This window comes from Carcharodon carcharias, chromosome 21 (assembly GCF_017639515.1).
Source record: "Carcharodon carcharias isolate sCarCar2 chromosome 21, sCarCar2.pri, whole genome shotgun sequence".
Classification (NCBI taxonomy): domain Eukaryota; kingdom Metazoa; phylum Chordata; class Chondrichthyes; order Lamniformes; family Lamnidae; genus Carcharodon; species Carcharodon carcharias.
The window spans coordinates 37,987,471-38,012,494 of NC_054487.1; the positions used below are offsets into that span (position 1 = coordinate 37,987,471).

General features: G+C 43.8%; 1 protein-coding gene across 7 annotated transcripts in view; it reads right to left on the minus strand.

The window, feature by feature from the left end:
- Nucleotides 1-25,024, minus strand: part of cadps2 (Ca++-dependent secretion activator 2) — an 829,148-nt gene that overhangs the window by 320,289 nt on the left and 483,835 nt on the right. For all 7 annotated transcript variants that reach the window (XM_041216037.1, XM_041216039.1, XM_041216038.1 and 4 more), the window contains exon 8: nt 23,090-23,229. In XM_041216037.1, coding sequence (XP_041071971.1) covers nt 23,090-23,229 — 140 coding nt within the window. The remainder of the gene's footprint in view (nt 1-23,089; nt 23,230-25,024) is intronic.

The window sequence follows — 25,024 nt, forward strand, 5'->3', positions numbered from 1 at the left end:
TGGACTTCTTTTTAGCTTTTTATAAAACCATTCGTCAACCACTTATCCCAGTAACTGCTTTTATTTGCCAGCACTCAGAATCCCTAACCTGGCATTTACCTGCTGTGCTCTCTCACTCACCTTTTCCCTTGCCCATGTTTCTATTGAGGAACTCACTTATCTTTTACTTTCCATAATCTCCTGTGTTCTTTCAGTATTTTCTGGTTTCACTTGCATCAATACAAAACAGTTTCAGCTCTTATGAACTGATAGCGATTTCACTGACTGCTGTTTGGACACTAATGAGGTCAGTTTTTGTTGTATAGAATGTGACACAGTGTGACATTGGGCTGGCTGGCATCAGGCTGATATCTCTGCTTCACATAGAGTTTATTATTTCTTCATTTGAGCATTCTGTTCTTACAGCATGCATTACTCCATTCAATCATTTTATCAAAACATTGGCATTCCTCACTTTATACTTATGACAACATTTTTTTAGTTTAATTAGTGAATGCAGGTATTTCACCTGAATTAGCAAGCTCACTATCTTCCTTAATGGCCCTGCCAGAAAATGCGTTAAGGGTTGTGTCCTCATTTCAGCAGCCTTTAAAGACATTTGCCTAAAGTATATGCCTTAAATGTCAACTCTTATTCACTGACAAGACAGAGACAGAGAAAGAAAGACAGGGAGAAGAAAAAGGGATCGAGAGGGAGTGTCACATGGAGAAAGAGGCAAACAAACACACAGACAGAGACAGAGAGAGATAGGCAGAGATTGATTGACTGATTACAGCAGTTAAAATCTTGCAGCTGTAGCAACCAGAAATAAGTGTGTCATTTCCACGTGGGGGTTCTGTCGAAGGGTCATGAGGACTCGAAACGTCAACTCTTTTCTTCTCCGCCGATGCTGCCAGACCTGCTGAGTTTTTCCAGGTAATTCTGTTTTTGTTTTTGTGTTGAAGTGTGTCATTTAGATGTACAAGCCTCAGGGAGGCAAGATTTAAGAAAATTAATCCTGAGACAGCTACAGTGCAGGAAGTATGGTTACTTGGAGACATAAGATCCAAGAGGGGAGAGATCATATCACCTCTATAGAAAGACTGATCTCTCAGCAGAAGGATGATCATGAAAGTTTTAGAAACATTGCTAACTACAACCAAATAGATTCCTTCTGTTCAATGAACTTTGCTGTCTAATTTGTCTGCTATCAATAGAAATTAATCTCACCAATTTATGCTAATTCCAGACACTAATTTTAAGAGTCAAATTGTACCGAGAAAGCCAGTTAATACTGAATTACCAAGACAGGGCAGAATCATCTTAACAATTTCCGTTATTCATTGTCATTTAGCCATTAACTATGCTAATTACTTGGATGGAGTTAAGTGTTAGCGCTGCTTAAGAAATGCTACTTCCTGACTTTATGGTCTGGCTTCTTTTTTGATGATTTGGCAAGGAGGAGTTAATTCGTTCACGCAGTAGCTCGTGCATTTTCTGATGGGAGATTGGAGGTATAAGGCATTTAGGCAAGATCTGTTCCAAGCATAGATTAGATGGTAAACACCAGGCAGTGCCTTGCTGAGGAATTAAAGTGAGTGATTAAGGATTTGTCAAATGTCCATTGATAAATATCATTGTCCAAGTACTAATGCCAGTGTCCTTACAGCAGAGTTGTTCTAGTTATCTTCTTGAGACAGATATTAAGAATAGAATCTTACCAAAACCAAATGGAGAATCTCGAAAAACAGCAAGAATATCTTAGGTGTTCCATCATTCTGCATTATTTAACATTTAATTTCACAGTGTATTTGAGTCAGATCAGGCCATTTTTAAGAGCCTGTCACCAATTTCCTGTCGTAATCTGTCATATATGCAGTTCTCCCAATGAATTGTGAACAATTTGCACTGTCCCGATTCGTTCAAACTGTTAAAGGTGGCTGGGGGCGGAATTTTACAGCAGTGGGGTTTTACACTTCTGCTGAAGTTAATGGAGTTTAGAATGTCCCACTGCATTTTACGGACTAGGTTATTTTGAAGGGGTGGTCAATAATCACTGCCAGGAGCTGAGAGTGTTCCAAATTTTCCCCCAAAATTCAAGTTAATCAAACAAAATATCCAATTACCAGTACAATTGATGTTATTTGAAGCCGATTGGTTGCATTTTATTCCCCTACTAGCAGAAAGATTGTTCTATCGATGATAAGCATAGATCAGTGGCTGTCAAGCTGTCCAAAGGCTGTGTAGCAAGGGGTGGAGAATATAAGAACAAAAAAAAAAGGAGCAGGGATAAGCCATACTGCTCTTTGAGCCTGCTCTACCATTCAGTAAGATCATGGCAAACCTGGTCTTGGTCTCAACTCCACTTCCCTGCCTGTTCCCCATAATCCTTGACTCCTCTATAGTTCAAAAAATTTGTCCATCTCAGCTTTGAACACATTCAATGACTCAGCCTTCACAGCTCTCTGGGGTAGAGAATTCTAAAAATTGATGACCTTCTGCGAAAAGAAACTCTTCCTCATCTCCATCTTAAATGGGCGACCCTAGTTTTGCCCATGAGGGAAAACATCATGTCAGCATCTACTCTGTCAAGCGTCCTCAGAATCTTATATGTTTCAATAACTTCATAATATCATAAAATCAATAAGACTTCTCATTATTTTAACTCCAGTGAGTATGGGTCCAACCTGCTCAACCTTTCATCATAAGACAGCCTCTTCAATCCAGGAATCAACCTAGTGAACCTTCTCTGCCTCCAACGCAAGTATATCGCTCCTTAAATAAGGAGACCAAAACTGTACACAGCGCCCTAGGTGTGGTCTCACGAATATCTTGTACAGTTGTAACAAGACTTCCCAACTTTTATGCTCTATCCCCCTTGAAATAAAGGCCTATAATCCATTTGCCTTCCCAATTACCTTCATGCTAATGTTATGTTTCATGTAAGAGGGCATCCAGATCCTTTGGTACCACAGCACTCTGCAGTCTCTCTCTATTTTAAATAATATTTTTCTTTTCTATTTTTCCTACCAAAGTGGACAATCTCACATTTTCCCACATTATACTCCATCTGCCAATTCACTTAACCTACATATATCTCTTTGCAGACTTTTTGTGTCCTCCTCACAACTTGCTTTCTTGCCTATCATTATATTGTCAGCAAATTTGGCTGCAATACACTTAGTCCCTTCAGCAACCAAGACATGTATGTAGACTGTAAATAGTTGAGGCCTTGGCACTGCAGGGGAAGGAGAAAAACACTCAGAATGGAGAACGTGACAGGCCATCTGGTGACTAAGATCGATGACAACTGACAAATGGGTCCTGTCATTATGGCTTCCCTTTGGTAACAAACTCGACTCATTGCTTCCTAACATGCAGTTCTCCTCCATAACTATCAAGGCTCCTGTTTTATGGTGATTCCTCCACACTTCCTGAATCATTCCCCATATACACTGTCAGCTGCATAAACATTTTGCTTAAAACATATTTGGCATCAACCTTACCATTGTCTTAAGACACTGTAGGGTGTTTTTTCATTTTTTCCACTTGGCAGAAAAAGGGCAGTAGCAGATCAGCCAGTCATTTTACACAATGGCCCATGCTTTTTTTCTATTAACTTCAAAGGAAATGAAAAGTAGGCAGTGTGTAAAATGAGTGGCAGTAAAAGTGACAATTCACCCCAGTATCTCCCCTTGCTGCCTCCTCTTGCGTGCACTTTGAATCCTGGTCTCCTCCCCCACAATAGGCAGCAGATTTGGAGGTTCATATCAGGAGCCTTAGGGGAGTGAATGTTAACCTCCTTGCCTTTGGTTGTGGAATTTCTTTTTTAAAGATGTAGATAGAGTGAAGACATTCTGTTTGCCAACATATGGTGGGTATCCTACCAACATCCCAAGACTACTTGATGACACGCAAAACAGAAAACTGGTTTCCAGTCAACGTTGGGGCTAGGCAGAGTCGGCATATATCTCAGAAGAGGGTAAAATCCTGCCCTATAACTTTGGACTCCCAGCTGCTACAGGCAGCAATGGGTTCTCCTACTACCCCCACTCCCTCTACCTTGGAAGACTCCTCTGAATGACATTAATATCAGCTGGAGCCTGCCATGAATATTCGCCACGATATGAAGGCACACGAGGAGAGATAAGCTGGTTGAGTTAAACAGACAGGCAGAAATGTAGTATTTGCAGTTTAATGTTACTTCAGAGAAGGATGGGTTCCTTATTTTAAAAAAATGCTCATGCAGGATAACGTAGTCATCTCTTGCGATTACTCCAGTGTTATCAGGCCTTTCCGTTTAGGCTGTTATGCAATCAATAGCTAAATGAGTAAAAGAGGTAAAATATCATTGTTGGGCGTCACAGTGAGTGGTACAATTTGGTACAGTAAAGTCTTTGTTATCCAGCATGCTCAGGGAACAGCTGGTGCTGGTTAAACAAAAATGTCAGTTATTGGGGATTGCATTATTCCAGACTCAAGACAGGGTGTGGTATATCTTCGTCCAGGCACGATAACCAAAACTGACCCAATAATTTAATAATTTGTGTGTAAACTCAAGAACAACTCCTGCAACTTTACATCTGTTGTTTTAATTATTAGCTTTTTCAAGAGCGCATTATCTGAACACTGAAATTCTTTTCAAAAAAAAAATCAAGCCTTCAGAAATTCTGGTTACTAGAGTTTCCAGCTGGTAGAGTGCCGGGCAACACAGTTTACTGTAATTCCATCATATTCTGCATAAACAACCATTCAGCAGCTGCCCAGCCTGCCCTGCAGCCATCTGCAGATTAAAGAAACCATTAAAGAAATTGTTTGCCATGTATTGTTAATCATGAATAGAAATTAAAATAATCAAAAACTGTCACACAAAGAGAATGACTGCCAGGTCTATCAGCGCTGACACTCCTTGGAGCAAACTAAGAGCCATGTTCATGATAATACAGTACTGTTTTCCAGAGGAGTTATTAGCACAATATTTCTCACTCTTAAAGAATACATAAGCAGATTGGCAATCTTCCATCAGGTTTTCCCCTCAGGCACTTGGACATAAAGCATTGCCTGAGGAATGGTAAAAAGAAAAATTGGACAATGAGGATTGCATTTCCATAATGCAGCTTACTCAACTTTCTGTCCGTTGCATTAACAGGCAAAAATTGGTTGGGCTACAGGGGTGTGTAATCCACTCTCCCTGATGATTTAAAAATTGATCAAATCACAAAGCTTATTCATTCAGACATAGGATGGGCCAGCCCAGGGCATCCCGATAGGGACAGGGTGAGGCCCTGGATGCTCTGGCAGGGTCAGGCTCAATCTGCACTGACAGCGTGGGACACAGGGTACCCCATTAGGTTGACATATATGATACCCCATTGGACCTCCTGAAGGTTTAATTCCCACGATAGCTTTCTTGTTTGTTTCCTCTTCAGCCATCACTTGTGAAATAATAGATTATTTGTGAATTTAGTTCAGTTGGAGCATTTTTCTAAGATATTTCCCATCCATCAAAGAAGTTTGGCTTCCAATTACAATAGGCAATAAACATAATGGGTGGACAGAATGTGAGTGTTGCTGAAAAGAGACATGCTGTCAAAGCTCTTTGTCTTGCACTGATCAGGACAGATTTGTAAGAATCCCAAATCTAAAGAGAACAACAATTTATACTGCATGAGAAGTGGGTGCTGATTGGTTGGTAAGAGGACTCTGATAGTAGCATTGCCATAGAGAATGAACCAGGCAACAGTCAACTGCCAAGGTTTTGTTTAAATTCAACCAGGCAGGTAAACTCTGATCAGTCAAGACATTGTCATGGGGAATGAACCAGGGAATGGCTGTCCCCCAAACTTTTGTTTAATTGAAAAAGGTGCCCCTTAAGGGATGCAATTGGCCTCTAAGCAGGAAAACCATCCTTGACTCTTCCCCCCACCACCCCCCTTCCAAAATCAGGGACTTAAATGGAGGGAGGGAAGGGTGCTCTTCACCCTATGCCATTCTGCCCAGTTTTATAGCCCCTGTTGATGTATCCCAACATGCTTCCTGGAGGAGGTGTGGGGGGCATTAAATTTCACCTATTATTGCTGGGGAAAAAAGAGACATGCTCTTTCTGTTTGCAAAGGACAGTGCCTAGTGCGTGAATATATGTAGCTACTAGCATGTATAAGTGAGACACACTGCAAGCCCGACTGATAATCTTAAATTGGTTGTCACTATAATTCTTAGCACAATCAGTCTACAAGTGTTGTCCAATCACAGGATCACAGCTAATGTTGGACACTATGTTCTGAGCTTTTCAAACATAGGCTGGTTGAGTATTGGCAATACTTTGCCTGTTGTCAACAGCCGAAGGCACTTGTCAATTAACTGTTCCCTGGTACATTCTCCATGGCAATGCCTCCAGCAATCAGAGTCATCCTGCCAACTAATCAGCATCCTCTTCTCATGCAGTATAAATTGTTGTTCCCTTCAGATTTCGTATCTTGCAAAACTGACCTGTTGAGTGCAAAACAAAAAGCTTTGACAGCACATCTTTTTTCAGCAATAATGGCTGCAATTTAATGTCCCCACCTCCCCTTCCAGGTGGTGGGCCGGGTAGCAGCGACAGGGGCTGTAAAACTAGGCAGGATGGTACAGGGTTAAGAGCCCCCTAATTAAGCCCCCAGGGTTGGCGGGGGAAGATAGGGGAAAGAGTCAAGGATGGTTTCCCCACCTGGAGCCCAACTGCATCACTTCAGTGGCTAATTAACAGGTCCATGTGGACAAACTGATAGGTGGGCCTGGGTGGGCCTATCAGCAGCCTGTGGAGTTCCAGGTCTCCATGGTTGTTCCTCCTCCAAGGGACTGCTGCAGTTCTGGCAGTGGCCACCATTCCCTGTGGTGACACTTGTATTGAACAGCTGCTGTCCTTTGATTGGCTGGCAGCTCTTGGAGGCGGAACATCTACCCTGCAGGACCTAGGAATCCTGATGCTGACCAGGTGGGTGCCTGATAGACTTTTAGTCGCAATGGGGCAGCCGGAAACAGCCGCGGCAGTGTTGTCACCAGCTCTCTAGGTGATGGACGGGTCCGGTTAAATCCAGCCCAGTTGGTCAGATATTTCTTTCAATGGCAAAAAAAAATGATACCAGTTGTTTGTTACATGTGCACTTTCTGATAGACTTTCTGTGGGATTTTCTACTGGAACGTGTTGTAAATCAGAGGGACTTGTATGATCAAGGCAAGCAACTGTACAAATAGAGGAAAAAAGAATGATTAAGAGAGATAAAAAAAATAAAAATTTAATTTCTTTTTAAAGTCAGCAATAATTAAAGTCTGATGAAATAATGAGACTCAACATTTGTAAAAGTTAATTTCCAAAGATAGGAAGGATGATTGGCTGGATATGAGACCTGGATATGACACCACTAAAAGGGTAGTGAAACTAGGGAGGTTAAGCCTTAACTTTTTCCCAGGAGTTTTGTCTATGCTCTGAGGTAGGCACAGCAACCTCTTGCCATTCAATGTATTTAAATGGTGAGCCAGACAGCAAGATGCTGTTTTTCAGGAATGTCATACCTGGAACAGAAACTTCCAAATTTCTGCACTTAACTGCATGTGTCAGAAGCTGCTGTCCAATTTCTATGTAAATACCAGCCTCACTGTTATTTCTACAGCAAATTCTGACCCTTAGTGTATGGTTGTCATTTAATTGCACCAAAGGAAAGCTTCAACAATCTTCTCTACAGCACTGGTTCTAAAATAACATTGTGATTAATGATGCTGTAGTCAACACACTGGGAACTAGTAACAATTATAAAATAATGCTTGAAATGGCTTTCTCCTTATCTTGATTTTTTTTGTAGCAGTTCATGTAACTTAAGATGCATCCTTAAGTCATATTTGGTCTCTTGACTTATAATAGCTTTCTGATAATTTTACCAGTTCCTTTTTAAGTTCTTGACAAAATGCAAAGCAATCAAACCAAGTTGTCCAAAGATATGCACTTGCCTGATCTCAGTAATGCTTCATATCATGAAGAAGTCGTCAAAGGCTCTGTTTCCAATCCCTCAGGCGTCATTTTTCTAATTCATCTGCCAGCAGGAGGCTTTGCCTGACCACTGTGCACATCAGGAAATTGCAGTGCATTGCCCATGCTTAAAAGCTTAAAGAAATCCAAGGCCATGAGATTCATATTTCTGATGTGCACTGTCAGTGGGCACTTTATTCAGTGGCAGAAACTCAGAAACACTGCCTTTTGCTGTCTCAGGCTCTGCTTCCCAACTTTCTATGGCCGCAGACACAGGTAAATGCTCAACCTATGCATCAGATGGTGCTGGCCAGAAATGTCTATTTAAGCTTTGGGGTAACAGTCCATCTTCCTACATCATTCAATTGTTAACAATTTGTACAATTATTCTGATAATAATTGAAATTTAAACCAAAAATAATGCAACCTCAGTAGTGTTGGGCCTTATTCAGTCAGTGGAGTACAGGAATGCTTTGGGAGCGCGACACTCTCAGAACTAATATTCAACATTAATAGTGACGACACTTCAAAGGAGTCCTGGCCTAGCACAAGCAAGGCAAAGGGCTTCACAGGCGGCTGAATGAGGGATGAATGGGGGGTGAGGGGGTGGTGGGGTTGGCAGGGGCGGGGTCCCCAGCAAGTGTAGGAGTGTAGTATTAATTAGAGATTCGATATTCATGGGAACAGAGTTGGCATGTTGCCTCCCTGGTACAAAGGGAGGGACGTGACATTCAAAGGGAGAGGGGAGGGACTTGGGGTTGAGAGGGGAAGGGCCTGCAGCTATGGTCCATGATGTAACCAACAACATTAGAGGGGAGGAGGGTTGAGGTCCTGAACTCAGGAGCGAGGGAGCAAATTAAAAAGCAAGACCACAAAAGGTAGTAATCTCTGGATTTACCCATAGTATCACATACTAGTGGAAATAGGAGGATGTGGCAGGTTAAAGGGTTGCTGGGAATGTGTTGCAGGAGAGTGGGGGGGAGGGGGGTGGGCTTCAGATTCCTGGGAATCAGACAGTAGCAAGAGAAAACTGTTTAAGTTGGATAGGCTGCCCCTGAACAGCTGGGCCCAAAATTCTCATGGGCAAGTTCACAAGTTCTGTGGTGAAAATTTATGCTAATTTGGCAGGGATTTGGGCACCAAAATCTAGCAGTAAAAAGGCAAAACAAGGTGCACAAGGAACTGGAAGAGACAGAGTTAGAAATAATATAGAATTAGGTTCAATCATAGAAAATACGAAGAGGTCTAAGTTAGATTTGGAGTGCATGAGTATAAATGCACAAAGTGTGGTTAATAGGACAGGTGGGCTGCAGCTGCAAATAGCCACATAGGAATATGATGTAGTGGCTATAAATTATAGTCGGCTCAAAAAAAAAGCTTTGGATGCTTAATATTCCTGGATACAGGGTATTCAGGAAAGGTAGGGAAGGGAAAAAAGGAGGGGTAGCAGTTTTGAATGGGGAAAAGACTACAGTGCTAGAAAGCAAGAATGTTCTTGAACGGTCAAAGACAAAACCCATTTCCGTGCAGCTGAGAAGCAATAAAGGAGCTACTACATTACTTGACGTATTTTATAGGCCACCAAATAATGGGAAGAAACTAGGGACTTTCAAAAGCTGTTTAATAAAGTACCACATATTAGGCTTGTTGGCAAAATTGAAGCCCATAGGATAAAAAGGGGAAGCAGCTTGGAAAGGCAGTTGGCTAAGGGATAGAAAACAGAGTTGTGGTGAATGGCTATTTTTCAGACTGGAGGCAGGTATATAGAGGTGTTCCCCGGGGTTCAGTACTAGGATCACTGTTGTTTGTGATATACATTAATTACTTAAACTTGGGGCTACAGGAAGCAATTATGAAAATTGCAGATGGCATGAAACTTGGAAGTGTAGTAAGCAGTTTTTAAGTCAACTTCAAGGGGACACAGACAGGTGGATGGAATAAGCCTATGCATAACAAATAAAATTCAGTGCAGAAATATATGCAGAAATGCAAGGAAGTTATGCTCAATCGATATAATCATTAGTTTAGCCCCAGCTAGAATATTGTGTCCAATTCTGGGCACAACACTTTAGAGAGGACATAAAGGCTTTAGATAGGGTACAGAAGCATATTGGAATGCTTACAGGGATCAAAGATTACAGTTATGTGGACAGACTGGTGAAGCTTTGAGCAGAAAAAGGCTAAGAGGAGATTTGATAAATATTGGTGATAGATATTGAATAATAAATGGCTTAGTTACAGTAAATAAAGAGAAATTGTTTCCAGCAGCTGAAGGGCCAATAATGAGGCGGTACAGATTGCAGGTGATAGCTTATCTTAATTATATTAGGTAAACCATTTGATAAAGTTACTGAATATTCCTCTCTATGCTTCCCTCCAATAAAAAATGGGGGTCGAATATCCCTCACTACAACTACATCTTCCATCATTGGCCAACACATTGTGGACGGCTGTAATTTTTGCATCAGCGTTTTTCAAAATTGATTTCTGGACAAAGCTCATGATCTGCACCATACCACAGTACAGGAAGATTGACAGAAAAATGGATTTTAAGTTGTTTCCCTCATTTATAGTGCCACATTTATAACAAAACCTCCTAGGGACATGAACATTTTGTTCTACTCGAAACATAATACATTGTACTACTCAATTATAGAGACAAAATTAAGTGGCTTGAGAATTATGAAGTGGCAGAAACAGGAAACGGCGCAGGATTGATAACCAAAACTGCTGGCTGATCATTGATGCAGGAACCATCCCATTGCTCAATTAATCAGTCAATCAGTTCCACAGATTTCTTTTTGTTGAGTGGAAAAAGGGTGGCATTAGGTGTCCATGCTGTGTACAGTACTTATCAAGCAGCTTACAAAATGTACTCCCTCCAGTCTGGCAATATTAAGTTGCTGATGAGCCCAACCACACATGGTCATCATGCCAAACAGGGCTAATGTTATTCAGTGACTTATTTTTCATATAACCATGTATAATAAACAGGAAATTATGTAAATATTATAGAAAGAGGGAACTTCCTCATCACAAATCCTATAAATTAAACTGCCAAAATAAATTTTAATACTCCCACCTCCACCCAACCCCTTGTTTGTCTCATCACATAGTTAATTTTAAAATATTTGAGGGCTGATGCCAGTATTGAGTGAACTGGCTTGGGTTAGTTATTAAGCTCGACACCGTGAAAACTGGACCACCATTAGTTCAGTCACTATGTCACCATAACCGTGCATTAGTGAGGAAGCTGAATTTAGATACAGTTGTAATCACACAAATTCAGCTCCCTTGCTCCAACACATAGGGTAGGATTTTCAGTCTGGCGGACGGGCGCGGTTGGCAGGCCCAGGATCGGCCAGGAAATGGCCCGCCGCCTGCAATCGGCCCCCCCGACTGTGATTTCACGCTGGCCGGCCAATTAAGGCCCGCCCAGTGTGAAACACAGCTCCCACTGGTTGGGAAGTGCCGGGCGGGGGCCGGGGCCTGTCAGTTTAAAAACAGCACAGGCAGCCCTTTGAAGGTTGCCATGGAAGAATGTCTTTTCTACTTCATCAACATTCAAGTTATGGAGTCAAGTGTGGCTGGAGATGCCAGGCGGGAGAGCAGGTTGGGTGGGTACTCGGCCCCCTGCTTTTCTGATGAGTGCCTCACAGTCCTTCTGGGAGAGGTGGCTGCCACGAAGCCCTTGTCCCCAGAGTTGGGAGGAGGCGGCCACTGTGCCTCACCAAGAGGGCATGGGAGGACATTGCAGCACAGATCAGTAGCCATGACGTGGTGCGGTGCACATGGGTGCAGTGCCGGAAGAGCTTCAATAACCTGCTGTGCTCAGGAAGGGTAATTACTGTGTTGGCATGGGTCAGTGTGCAGAAATGTTAAGGTGTAGCCGGCCACATGGACCTCAGGGGTACTAGAGTCCCAGTACGAACTGTCAGTGATGCCTGAGCTGGTCAAGGATTAGTCCTGGCTGCTTGGGCTGAGTGCCACAATTCAGATGAGCCCTGTGAGGTGTTCCTCAGCTGGGTTTGGCTAGATTGCAATGGCGCTGCAGGTAGAGAGTGAACGAATCAATGCTCCTCTGTCCTTTCAGAAGATGACAAGCCATAACCAACTGGAGAGGTCATGTTCAGGCAGAGGCCAGCACAACCTGCTGCTGCTGCTGACCAGGTTTGAGCAGGACACTCAAGAGCTGGAGAGCCAGCACACTGCGTGTGAATCGGGCGCGGAGAGGTGGGAGTGCCAGATGAAGGTAAGAGCGCACTGCACAGAGGTGAGAGTTTCAGATTGTGCAACCATTCTACTGCAGTCTCTTCATTGATGGGAACTTCAAACCTGGAATCCCCATTGATCATTGAAAGATGATAGCACCATGATGCAGATCTCCATTGTGTCACCAGGGTGCCTGTTATGCACAGTGACAGTGTGATGACTTTAACTAATGACATGTCCTTGTTCTCGCTTAGATTCGCCAGCACGCACTCACTCTCTGGACCCCGAAGGGCTACCCTTGATACCAGAGGACCACCGGGCTTCATCTTCACCTGCGTCACACTTGCTCTCTGAACCAGGCACCAGTGCAGATACCAGCGCCTCAGTGGGCATTAAATCACCGGCTAGAATGTTGATGCACATCACACTCACTTGAGGTGCATGTGAAGGAAGTGTGTGCCCAGGGCGTCAGCAGTCAGAGGCTGGACTTGAGCATAAGAGGGATGGTTCACGGATGATTTTCTGTTCGTTTATGTTTGGTTTATATGTCTGCTGGTGTAGACATCAACACCAGTGATGGTGGCGTCATTATGCTTTCAATGTGACAATAACATTAAATTTGTTTTGGTTCTGATGGCCTGAGTATGCTTCACTCTTTCTCTTTCTGGTGTAGAGCATGCCAGTATGTAATGCTGGACGTGAGTGGCTCGATATTTTATTGCACAGGCACTGAGTGGACTTTGGGTACAAATGAAAGGGTCATTTCAAACATCTGGGATGGAGGCGGCAGTCCTGGCATGAGGTGGAAGCAGATCTTTGGCAGCCTAGTTGAAGGAGCATTGGATCAAGGTGTCCCTGGTGTCCCTGCCTCCTAGAGGTTACTGAGCCCTGCCTCCACACCCTCAGTGTTCTCCTCACCATGCTCCTCTCCTGAGTCACTACTGGATTCATCCTCTGTGGCCCAAGATCCTCTTCCACCAGTGGGTGCCCCCTTGCCAGTGCCAGATTGTGGAGAGTGCAGCAAGCATCCACCATCAGTGACAACTGCTCTGGGCAGTATTGTAGTGCAGCCCCTGAATGGTCCAGGCATCGGAGGTGTATCTTGAGAAGATCTATGATCCTCTCTACCACCACCCTTGTGGAGGCATGACTCACATTGTAATGCTGATTTGCTTCTGTTCTTGGGTGGAGGATCATCATAAGCCACCTTTTTAACTGATAGCTCTTGTCACCCAGCAGTCATCTAACCAGCCGGGCTGGAGCACTGAAGAGCCTCGGCACCTGGGAGTGTCTCAGGATGTAAGAGTCATGGGAGCTGCCAGGGTACCTTGCACAGACTTGCAGAATATGCATCCTGTGGTCACACACTATCTGCACATTCATGGAGTGGAAGCCCTTCCTGTTGACGAAGGCACCCAGCTGACACGCTGGTGCCTTGATGGCCACATGTGTGCAGTCAATGGCACCCTGGATGCAGGGGAACCCAGCAATCACTGCAAAGCCTCCAGCTTGCTCAGACTGGCTGGCCTCACAGGTACGGTAAAGAATAAAAGTCAGTACCTGCCTGAACAGAGCATCTGTGACCAGCTTGACATAACTGTGGACAGCTGATTGGGAGACTCCCCACAGATCCCCCACTGACCCCCTGGAAAGAGCCAGAGGCATTGAAGTTGAAGGCCAATGTGACCTTCAGAGCCACTGGCATGGGGTGTCCATCCACACAGTTGGAGCTGATCTCAGGCCCAATCATCTGACAAACGGAGGTCACGGTCTCCCTTGAGAGGCGGAGTCTTCTTCAGCATTGAACCTCAGATGTACTAAGAATGTGAACCCTGGCAGCAGAATAGTGGCATCTTCTGCAGCCCCTTCCACCTTGGACTGCCAGCTGGCCCTGCGCCTCTTGTGCCTGCACCTCTTCTCCCACAGGTCTCTCCCCTGGAAGCTGCATTGGGACACGTGGACTCCTCTCCCTTCTGCCCCTCTCTTTCTCTTCAGAGGAGGTGCCACCAGCAGAGACCATGATCCCCACCACCAGGGTGATGGAAGGCTACCTGATATCTGGAAGGGTCCACATGCTCTGAAGAAGCCCAAACAGAGATGAAGCTGCCAAGTACCAATGAGCAACCAGCAGCAAACTACCTCCAAAACTCCTCCCTACTCACACTGGCAATGCCGCTGACCCTTTTTATCCCGCCCTTGGATGAGGTTTAGCAAGTTGTCAGCTGTCCGCCTGCCCATTTTGCCCTAGCTTAATTGTCTTTTTAATGGCCTTAATTCGCCTCGTAATTGATGATGGGCGTGGCTCCAACTCCCATGTGCGTCTGCTGACCGAAATATAGGGTGAGTGTGCTATGATGTCGGGATGCTTGCCCGACAACATCACGCGCTATTTTGCACTCAAGCGGATGGGGCAGGCACCCGCCCGCTCAGGGAAAAATTCTGCCCGCACAGCTGCAAAGTGCCCTGACTAACAATTGGCTCTCAGCTACTTTTATTTTAATATCTTATTTATACAAGGATAGTGTTGCAGTAACAGAATGAGTTTGTAAGCCAGACAGTATAAACGGTGTGAATTGATGCCAGTGCAATTATTAATTCAAGAGCTCTTTAAAACCCTATGCGTGTGCTAATGTTCTGCATATCAGAGAAGGAATGGAATATTTCAATCCTGCTCTGCTCAGTTCCCAATCTGAGCTGTGTTGACTGAGGAAGAACTCAGTGGAACCACCAAATTCAGCCCACAGGCATTACGAAGAATTAGAGATGGGGGAGGAGATTCATGTCTGGTTAGTCCCTGGTGCTTCCTGACAGCCAGCCAGTGTGAACAAGGGCAGCAGCCTGGAAGAAGTAAAACTGGGCAACATGTAAAACTCACTGGTCAGGTAAAATTATAATTACTTCCTGCACCTTGTGCCACACACTGTAGAGAAAAAGGAAATTTGCTGTGAAAAGGGCATGGTTCAAATTATACAGCTTTTTCATTGAGCGGGTGTAAACCACATCTTGCGAACTGTAAAAAGCTATTTTTGCAGGAAAGCCTAAAGCCTAGTTCAGTGCAATAAATGTCTTCCGGAAGGCCCAGTTAAGTAACTCTCAGGTAGGCTCTACGGGAAACGGGAAGAAAGTAGTCTGCTTCCCCCTCAGCCCTAGCTGATGTTTCTAAGGTTATAACTGTGACAATGGTTCTATCCACCCCCACTTATAGTTTCAAAGCAACAGCAAACGTACAGTAATCTCACTGGGCTTCAGCTCTGCACCCTGTTACACACTCCAATTAGTTCTGTGACTCACAGGTCTATAGCTGCCAACTGCAGTCAGTGTGTATTTATTAGCCCAGGTAAAATCTGACAAAACTGTACCACACTACATACTTGACATGCCAAAGATAAAAAAAGCCATTGGGGTTTGATGGTCTTTCCAGTGTTAGTTGTAACACACCATATAAAAGGCTATTTCAAGCTGTTTCTCAGTTTAGCCACTTCTAGGGCTGGATTTCCCTCTTCACCGAGGGGGAGGGGCCTCTGGCTATCACAGTGATCCTGCCATAACCCCAGCCCTGTTTTCTAGGTTTGGCAAGTGCAGAGTTGACTCCCAGCAGGATCCTTGCCAACAATAGGGAACCTGCCACTTCCAACAAGGAATATACTGGCAGGACTGCCGCTGAAACATTGGAAGATGGAAGGCCAGTTAAACTGGGCAGAAGAGCGCTGAAGATTTAAGTAGATTGTTTTACAGATGGTCTCAGTTAAGACCAAGGCCATCAGTAGCGATGGGATCATTCTCAAATGGAGGGAGAGCAGGCTTTGAATAGACTCTGGCCCATCTTCAGATTTTTCTGAACTACAATCCTAAGAACCACTGGGGCCTCACTTGTAGGTCCCAGGGAGCAACATTTGGGGGAAAACAGAGGATAGGAATGAAAAATGTGGAAATCTAGGCCGCAATTTGCATACAATGGATGGGAAAGGACACCAGTAATAGTGCCAGCAGGGGTGGAGCAGGAAATAAATGTCATGAAGGGAGGTCTTGATGCTTTGTATCCACTATTGCTAGATTGCTGAAGAAAATCCATCCCTTACATCACAGCCTTGACTCAGTGGTAATACTCTCAGCTCTTGATTCAGAAGGATTTGAGTTCAACTCACACTCCACATAATCCAGCCTGCCACTTCTGTGCAATACTGAAGGAGTGATGAACTTCTCTCTTTCAGGTGAGTCATTAAAGGTAAGGCTCTGCTCTCTCAGGTGGACATAAAAAATCCTACAGTACTATGCTGAAGAGGAACTGTGGAGATTCCCCCCGTATCCTGGCCAATATTTATCCCTAAACCAACATCTAAACAAGGAGAATCTGGACTGCAACTATACAAAGCCTGGAGGGTGAATTTTTATGGTGGAGATGGAAAACAGGAGTCGGTTCTGTATTTTGGGTCAGAAACCTGCTGCCATTGGAAAATTGATTGAAGTTCTGGTTTTCAAGGACAGGGGTGCTTAATTGAAAAAATGTGTTTCCTGTCCAATTAGAACGAGTGGGGGTGGGTTTGGCAGTGGGTAAGATGAAATGTGGGACTCATTTAGACACCCACAGCAGCCATCACTGAGGCTGCTTGTTGTCTTGAGGGAGAAATTTGAGGTTTGTGCCAAAGCCTTGCACAGCACAAGGAGGAAGCGAGATGTCACAGGGGAGGTGCGCAGGGTAGGGAAGGGCAGACTCTCATGTCATTGATGCCAACTTGGATCTAATGCTGGCGGCTTGAAGGAGAGGGAGGAGGTCCTCTTCCCAGAAGGTAGCAAGAGGAGGCTGCCTTGTCATGCAGCAGTGGCACCTCTCTGCTCAGGATCACCTCCTTCTGCCTCCAATTTCTCCTGTTCTCTCACCTCCTGCTCCTCCCCCGATGAGCTGTCTCCCACCAGAGTCTCACCATCCCAAGCTCTTCTTCTCTCTGGGGAACAATGTTACGGAGAGTGCAGCAGACCACCACAATGTCCAATATCCTTGCAGGAGAGTACTGGAAGATGCCACCTGACTAGTTCAGGCACCTGAATTGCATTTCCAGAAGCCCGTTCACCTGCTCAAGGGTGGCATTGGTTCTATCACCTCTCTGCCTCTGGCTGATCTCCAGTAGAGGGGTAAGTGGCCATTTCTTTAAGGCATATTACCTCATCCCCTGGAATCCATACTCACATTTAGGATGCTAGAGAGAAGATCAGAGGCAGCCTGAACTGGTGGTGGATGAAGAAGTCATGGCAGCTGCCAGAAAAGGAAGCTCTTGTTATGCAGACTAGTTGGACCTTAAGGGAAGGGAAGCCCTTCCTGTTTTTGGGCCTCATTGGACAGTCACAGTGTGCAAAAAATGATTCCCTACACCTGGGGCAATCTGATGGAGGCTAAGCCCAATGCCCTCTTAAACCTGCGAGGCTGAGTTTGTCATCTATGAATGCTCCATCTAGCTCTGGCAAAGAGGGTACATCAGTGACCATCAAGACCATTTTTGAGATGTGACTAAGGTCCGGAGCTGATCTTTGGAAGGAGCCAAAAGCGAAGTAGTTCAAAGCCACAGTGACTTTGACAGCAATTGGCAGGGCATGGTGACTAGTGCTACAAGAAGCGACGTCTATGGTGATGAGCTCACAAGTGTCTGTGCCATCTGCCTGGACAGTTAGTGTCCTGTGGTTCCTGGTCTTCTCAAGGTAGCTCTCTCCTAAGTGGTCGATCCTGTGTTGAAGATTTGGCATCAGTTGCTGTCCTGCCCTTGTTTCCTCTCTCATGCCCTCCTCATGCCAGGTGTTGTCCTTCCTGCATAGGATGTTGCCTCTCTTTGCCACTGGGTCCAATATCTGATAGCTGTGCCCCCACTGCCAGCTGGAACTTTCCTTTTGGGCAGATGACCACCCAATTCTCTTTGGTTGCCTTGCCCCTGCCTGCTGCTCCACAATATCAGGGAGGTGCTGACCATGTTCAAAGCCTAAGCACTGAATGCCCACTCTCCCTGCCATCTATGCAGTGCCAATGGTACCCCCTGAGCTCATTCTCCTTTTGCCCCACTGACTTATGGGGCTGGGGTGATGCCTTGGAGAAACATTGACTGGCTCCCCACTGTGTACCAATCTGTTCTGAAAGTGACAGTTTCTAAAACCCATGTGCCCATTTAAACATCCCACCTACCCCCTTCCAAAAACTCTAATTGAGTTTTATACAAGTTGAATTGGAGGAAGAGCAGGATTTCTGTCCCCCACTTTATCCCACAATGCTCATTATTGCTGATGTTGGGATCAACATATTGGAATTGATACACCGACCGCACAGGTTTTTTCAGGCCAACTCTCTCACCTCACCGTCTTTGGGGGGGTCCCAAAAATGTGGTCAGCTCCTGAGTTGACCACACCTGGACAGCAAAAGCCTCAGGCACCACACCTTAGAAAGGGTAGGTGCTGAAGAAATTTACTGGAATGATATCTGGATTCTAAATTATGAGGGATTACACAAACTACACAGATTGTACTCGCTGGAGTTTAGAAGATTAGGGGTGATTCGATTGAAGTTTTCAAGATGTTAAGTGGATATGATAGGGCAGACAAAGAGGAGGGATTTCCACCACCTGGAGAATCTTTGACTAGGGGACAGAGCCTAAAAAAGAAAGCCAGGTCTACACATAAAGAGTAGTAAATATTTGAAACTCTCTTCCACAAATGACAGTTGATGCAATTGTTAACTTTAAATTGAAGATTGATACATTTCTGAAAACCAAAGACATTAAGGAATATGGGTCAATGGCAGGTATATGGAGTTAGACCACAAATCTACGATCATCTCAGTGTCTCGATGAAAGGGGTCAAAGGACTAAATGGGACCATGGCTGATCCAATGTTGCTTGTGGGCCTTGCTGTGTGGCAATCAGTTGCCATGTCTCCAACAGTGACTACACTTCAAAATTACTTAATTGGGTGTAAGGTACTGAAGGACATCCTGAGGTTGTGGAAGGCACTATATATATATATATATATATATATATAAGTCTTTCTTTTTTTAATCTGTAAATCCAAGGATAATGCTTGCATTTACATTACAGCAGGGTGTTACAATTTTCAGCTAACTTTACTGCAAAAGAAAATCAGTTGGCAGAGAATAAGGATGTCAAAATTCTTTCTCATACTCCTGTAACTTCAAGCTTCAATTACTTGGGAGTCTCTATTTTAGGAAAAGAAATCATGTTAGGGTCCACATTAAAATACTTTCACATATATTTTTGGGACAGTCTTTTCAAAAGATCATCAATTTTCTCTCTTCACCTCTCAGTCGGCAGTCATTTCCTACTAGCCTGATAATCTCTACCACCAACACACAGTGCCAGCAGTGTGTACCATCTACAAGATGCATTGCAGCAACTCACCACGGCTCCTTCAACAGCACCTTCCAAACACACGACCTCTACCACCTAGGAGGACAAGGGCAGCGGAAGCATGGGAACACCACCACCTGCAAATTCCCTTCCCAGTCATTCACTAACCTGACTTGGAACTGTATCGCCATCCCTTCACCATCGCTGGGTCAAAATCTTGGAACTCCTGGCCTAACAGGAGGTAGGGTGAGTTCACTGCTAAGTATGGCCCTGCCTTCAAACACACTTTCCAGCTGGGTCACTGGGCAATTCTCCACAGCTAGTGGTTATAGTTCTCCTCTCCCTTCCTAGAGAGATACAGACTGAGTTCAACTAATTCAGTACAATTAGGGATTAAGCTTTGGACCTTTTTGGTCTGTGTGGCTCAGCTCCATTGATTAATTTAGTCATCAGAGGAATGAATACAGTATGGAATAGATAAAGTGCTCCCCATCTTTTCCACTCCATTTCCCCCAGCATCAACAATACTTTTAAAAGTTTAACTGAACTGCCCCATGTGGTGCCACCAGTGTCCCTACACAAAGTTGGAGACCAGCAGACTAAATAAGAAGGGGACAAAAGACTGCGTGTTTGAGAGCGGGAAGGAGGAGAAATGAGGAGCTGGAAAGGAGGGGTGGGAGATTGAGAATCCAAGGGATGCAAGTGTGGGACCATAGCAGGTGAGACCATGAGCAGGTGGAAAGAAAGTTGGGGAACAGGACTCTGGCTTTAAAGAGAATATGTGGGATAATAGGTCTGGAACAAGATGGCATTGCCCAGAATATGCTACAATACCAAATTGTACAATGACTTTTAATACAAAACAGAAACTATAGTGATGTTTGTTTATCAGCTTATATGTAGAACACAGTTTAATAAAATTCCAAAGCAGTAGTCTTTAAGTTAGTATTTCCATGTTTGACTAAAAACCTGCACTACGTATACTTTTGACAGATGATGTCCACTTAGTTCTATGCCCAATAATTTGTGTTTTACGCCTAGAAACATTAAGCAACAAGCAGGCTCATTCAGAACTACATTGTAAAAATACTTACTAGAAATTACCACTTAAAAGGTCAATTTTATAACAACATGCCCTATATGTGCTGCAATTCTAACCTACAACATGAAGCGGACATATTACTCACTTACATCTGTGACACTTGTAGGCAATTTGATGCCATGTTCCTTGATTTATTTTCTTGAAACTATAACTGCCTGTCATGCATCCAGGCAGAACCACCCTGTGATTCACCGCTGCTGTCAAACACAATTAGATCTGGAAACAAGAAAGTGTTTCCCACACCTATATTCCCGGCTGGGATTTATTGCTTGATAGTTAACCCAGTTACTTTGTGCAACCAAACTGTTCTAATTGTTTGCTCTCATGACTGAGGAAGACCCCAACCTAACCACTCATTTCTTCTCTTGTCTGACATCTTTTGATTATTTTTCAATCCACGTATCCTGCATTATTAATGAAATAAAAATTCTTCTGTTTCTGGCTCCTACATAATAAAATCTAAAATGAACCTTGCATGTACAGATTACTCTTGGTTACTTACATGCAGTGAACATTATTGGTGCAGGGAGGATCACATGACAATATAGCAACAGTCAAACCACAGAGCAACTTCTGCTTTCTGTCACTATCTATAAATAGTGACTCTGGACAGTCGGCTGATAAGTTGATTAAGCGGATTATCACAGATTAATATGTTCTACAGTCTTTTCATACTGATCAATGATAAATGCTTGTAGCAGGAGCATGTGTGGGAGAGGACAGCAATTCCCAATTCCAGTACTACATGTAATCTTCTGAGTAACAACCTACCTTTAAGATTTTATGTGCACCCTAAACCAGTGATCCTCAAATTTTGCTTCGTAGGCCACATAGCCGGGGAAAGAGACCCCACGGACCACCCACTGTGCCTTGCTTATCTGCTTTCACTTGCCATAGAGGAGAGATAATCATCAGAAACAATGGGAACTTATGATAACTATAAATGTTTCACTGCTTTTTCACTACTAAATGTAATAAATTTGTGTTTTTTTTATTAAATATCATAAGTAATTCATTCATGCCAGAAACAGAAGTATAGACAGTTTCTTATTAAAACATTCAGGCTGCAAATGTTGATTTGAAACATTCTAATATGTTATAAAATCAGCACAATAATTTTCTTCTGAGAAACTAATACTGGGCTTACATCTATATTAATTAAACACAATCAACAGGGACATTAACCTTGCTTTATAAAACTATCTTGTTGTTGCTCATGATCATGATGGCCCAGCCATGCATGTGAGAGCCAGTCTGGTTGAGTGATTCATGTGAGTAGTGGGATTCAACATTCTGGTCTGTTCTCTATGGCCTCAGCCGTGGAATTTTTTATCAGTGGCTTTCATTTTGGATCAACCAGCAGTCCATGTCCAAATGCAGCAAGACCTGGTCAATATCTAGGGTTGGACTGACAAGTGGCAAGTAACATTTGCGTCACACAAGTTCCGGGCATTGACCATCTCCAACAAGAGAGAATTTAACCATCGTCACTTGATGTCCAATGGCATTACTATCACTGAATCCCCCACTATCAATATCCTGGGAGTTACCATTGACCAGAAACTGAACTGGACTAGCCATATAAATATTGAGGCTACAAAAGCAGGTCAGAGACGAGGAATCCTGTGGTGAGTAACTCACCCCCTGACTCCCCAAAGCCTGTTCACTATCTACAAGGCACAAGTCAAGAGTGTGATGGAATATCTCCACTTGCCTGGATGGGTGCAGCTCCAACACTCAAGAAGCTTGACACCATCCATGACAAAGCAGCCTGTTTGATTGGCATCACATCCACAAATATTCACTCCTTCGACCACCAATGCACAGTGGCAGCAGTGTGTACCATCTACAAGATGTACTGCAGGAACTCACCAAGGCTCCTTAGACTATACCTTCCAAACCCACAATTAGTATCATCTAGAAGGGCGAGGGCAGCAGACATATGGGAATACTACCTGGAAGTTCCTCTCCAAGCCACTCACCATCCTGACTTGGAAATATATTTCCGTTCCTTCACTGTTGCTGGGTCAAAATCCTGGAACTCCTTCCCTAACTGCGCTGTGGGTGTACCTACACCACAGGGACTGCAGCTGTTCAAGAAGGCAGTTCACCACCGCCTTCTCAAGGGCAACTAGGGATGGGCAGTAAACACTGGCAAAGCCAGTGATGCCCACATCCCATAAATGAATAAAAAACAACACTTGGAGGACCCTCGAGGACCACCAGTGGTCCACAGACCACACTTTCAAAAGCCCTAAGCTGTAACAAGGAACTGCTGAATCCCTAACATTGGTTGCTATTGACCATATGCTGATCATAACGCAAACTCTTTGCTCACTGGTTTAGCCCTCTCCCCTCCCTCAATGGAATTCACATACCTAAAGTCAGCTCTGCCTGAGAAGGTACAGATTTTCTCAAAACTTACCAGAACTGCTTTTAATGTAACAGACTTACCCACAGTGCTTCATGTTTGGAGGCTTATCCATCCTCACAGCTAGTCTTATTTTCAATTCCGAATCTTGGCTATTTTTTGGAATGACCATCTTGTGCCATTCTGGTGTCTTCGGACTGTTTGGAGTTGGATAAAGAATTACCTGAAAGACAAAGAATACATAGTCAGGCTTCCAATCCATGGAGGGAGAAACAGGTATTTTTGTTTCAAGGAGTGTATTGCAGCCATTAGGCAGTCCTGCTTCATTCTTACTGGTTAACTCATGGACAGACAAGCTGATTTCAGCTAGATATTTCTGTCAGCAGCATTAATATTCCTGCAGCAAATCTGACAGTCTTCTGCCTGCTATTTTTTAGACCACTGACAATAATCGGCAACTTAACAACACTGTGGGTAGAATTTTCGGGTCTGCGGGATTCCAGGGAACGAACTGCCGACTACAATCGGCCTCTGACTGTGATTTCATGCTGGCCAGTGTGAAACACGCGCTGAAAGGCTCGGCACTGCTGGGGTGGGGGTGGGAAGAGGGCGAGCGCTGAAGTCTGCGCGAGCGCGGGGGTGTGTGGAATGAAAGTTCACTAAAGGCAGAAAGCTGCCTCAGGGAGCTGAAGAATTTAAAACCAATGAATAAAGATTTGTAACTCCAGAAAAAAAATGTCCACACATAAGATTCACTCGCATGAAAACATAGATGATGAAAATTCTGGATGGTAGGTCAGTGGGGGTTGATTGGGTGATACAATTATGAAGAGAAGTTTGAAGTTATTTCTACTTTCTAGGATTATCTGTGTATTGTTGATAAGAGTGTGACAATACGCCTTCAGGTGGTGCATCCATTCCAGCTGAACTGGCTGCTCACTATGTACACTCAAGCCTGCTACTTAAGAGCTTGGGTTCCTGGGTTGCAGAGATAACATTTTCACCGTACAAAGTCAAAATGAGGGTCCTTTCACTTTGATTCCTTTGCAGACAGTTGTAGGCTTACAGCTGCTTTGATGTTCCATGCCTCTGCTCTGCGCACACAAAACTACTTTCTGTTATACCCAGCACTTCTCCTTGAATGCAAATTGTCATTGTATCATCAGGCTCTTTGAACTCCACCTCTTCTAACAATAAAACCCCTTTCATAGTCCCAATTTTATTAGTAATATAAACATTGATTGGTATTTCCTAGATGGGTACAAGATTTCACTCCCCTTCTTGAATGCTATATCCAACAAAATGCAAATGTGCTCTACCTTACTGTTTACATCTCAAAACTACTATACATCAAAGCACCTAGGCTAGCTGGCTTTAATCCATTTTAAGACACACAAAGACACACCCACAGACTAAACCTCTATTTTAAAAAAATAATTTCCAATAACATTATATACATTAATGGCTTCATGACAGTTGCCTACAAAAACAGCATTTAGTCAATGCTGTTTTTAGTTTGTTTGTTACAGTAAAAGTCTTAAAACTTGAAATCTCATCATGTGATCCTTCCAGTCAGTCACTGGAATTTCAAATATCTTCTTATCCGTCTCTATGGAGATCGTAATAATTTCTTTGCAAATCTTTGTACTAGAAATCCATCAACCACGATTGCTCTCCTCGAAGATGTACTAGTTATTTACTGTTGTTAAACCAGAAGAGATTACCTCCAAGGGCTTTTAACCATTTGGACAAGCAGATAAGTTCACCCTGAAACCAGCCAATGAGGCTAATGAGCTCCATGGAGATGTCAAATCCAAGTCTCTAGCAGCACCAGAGGTACAAAGCACCAAACTCACTGATTTCTCTTACAGGGGTCAACAACAAAACATATATACTCTTTAAACTTGATTATCTTGTGGGGGGTCTAATATGTAATAATACCTAGGATGTAAATAAACAAAGCACCAGCTGGATGTGTCATGCTGTGACCAACTGAATAAGTCACTGGTGTCTTACTT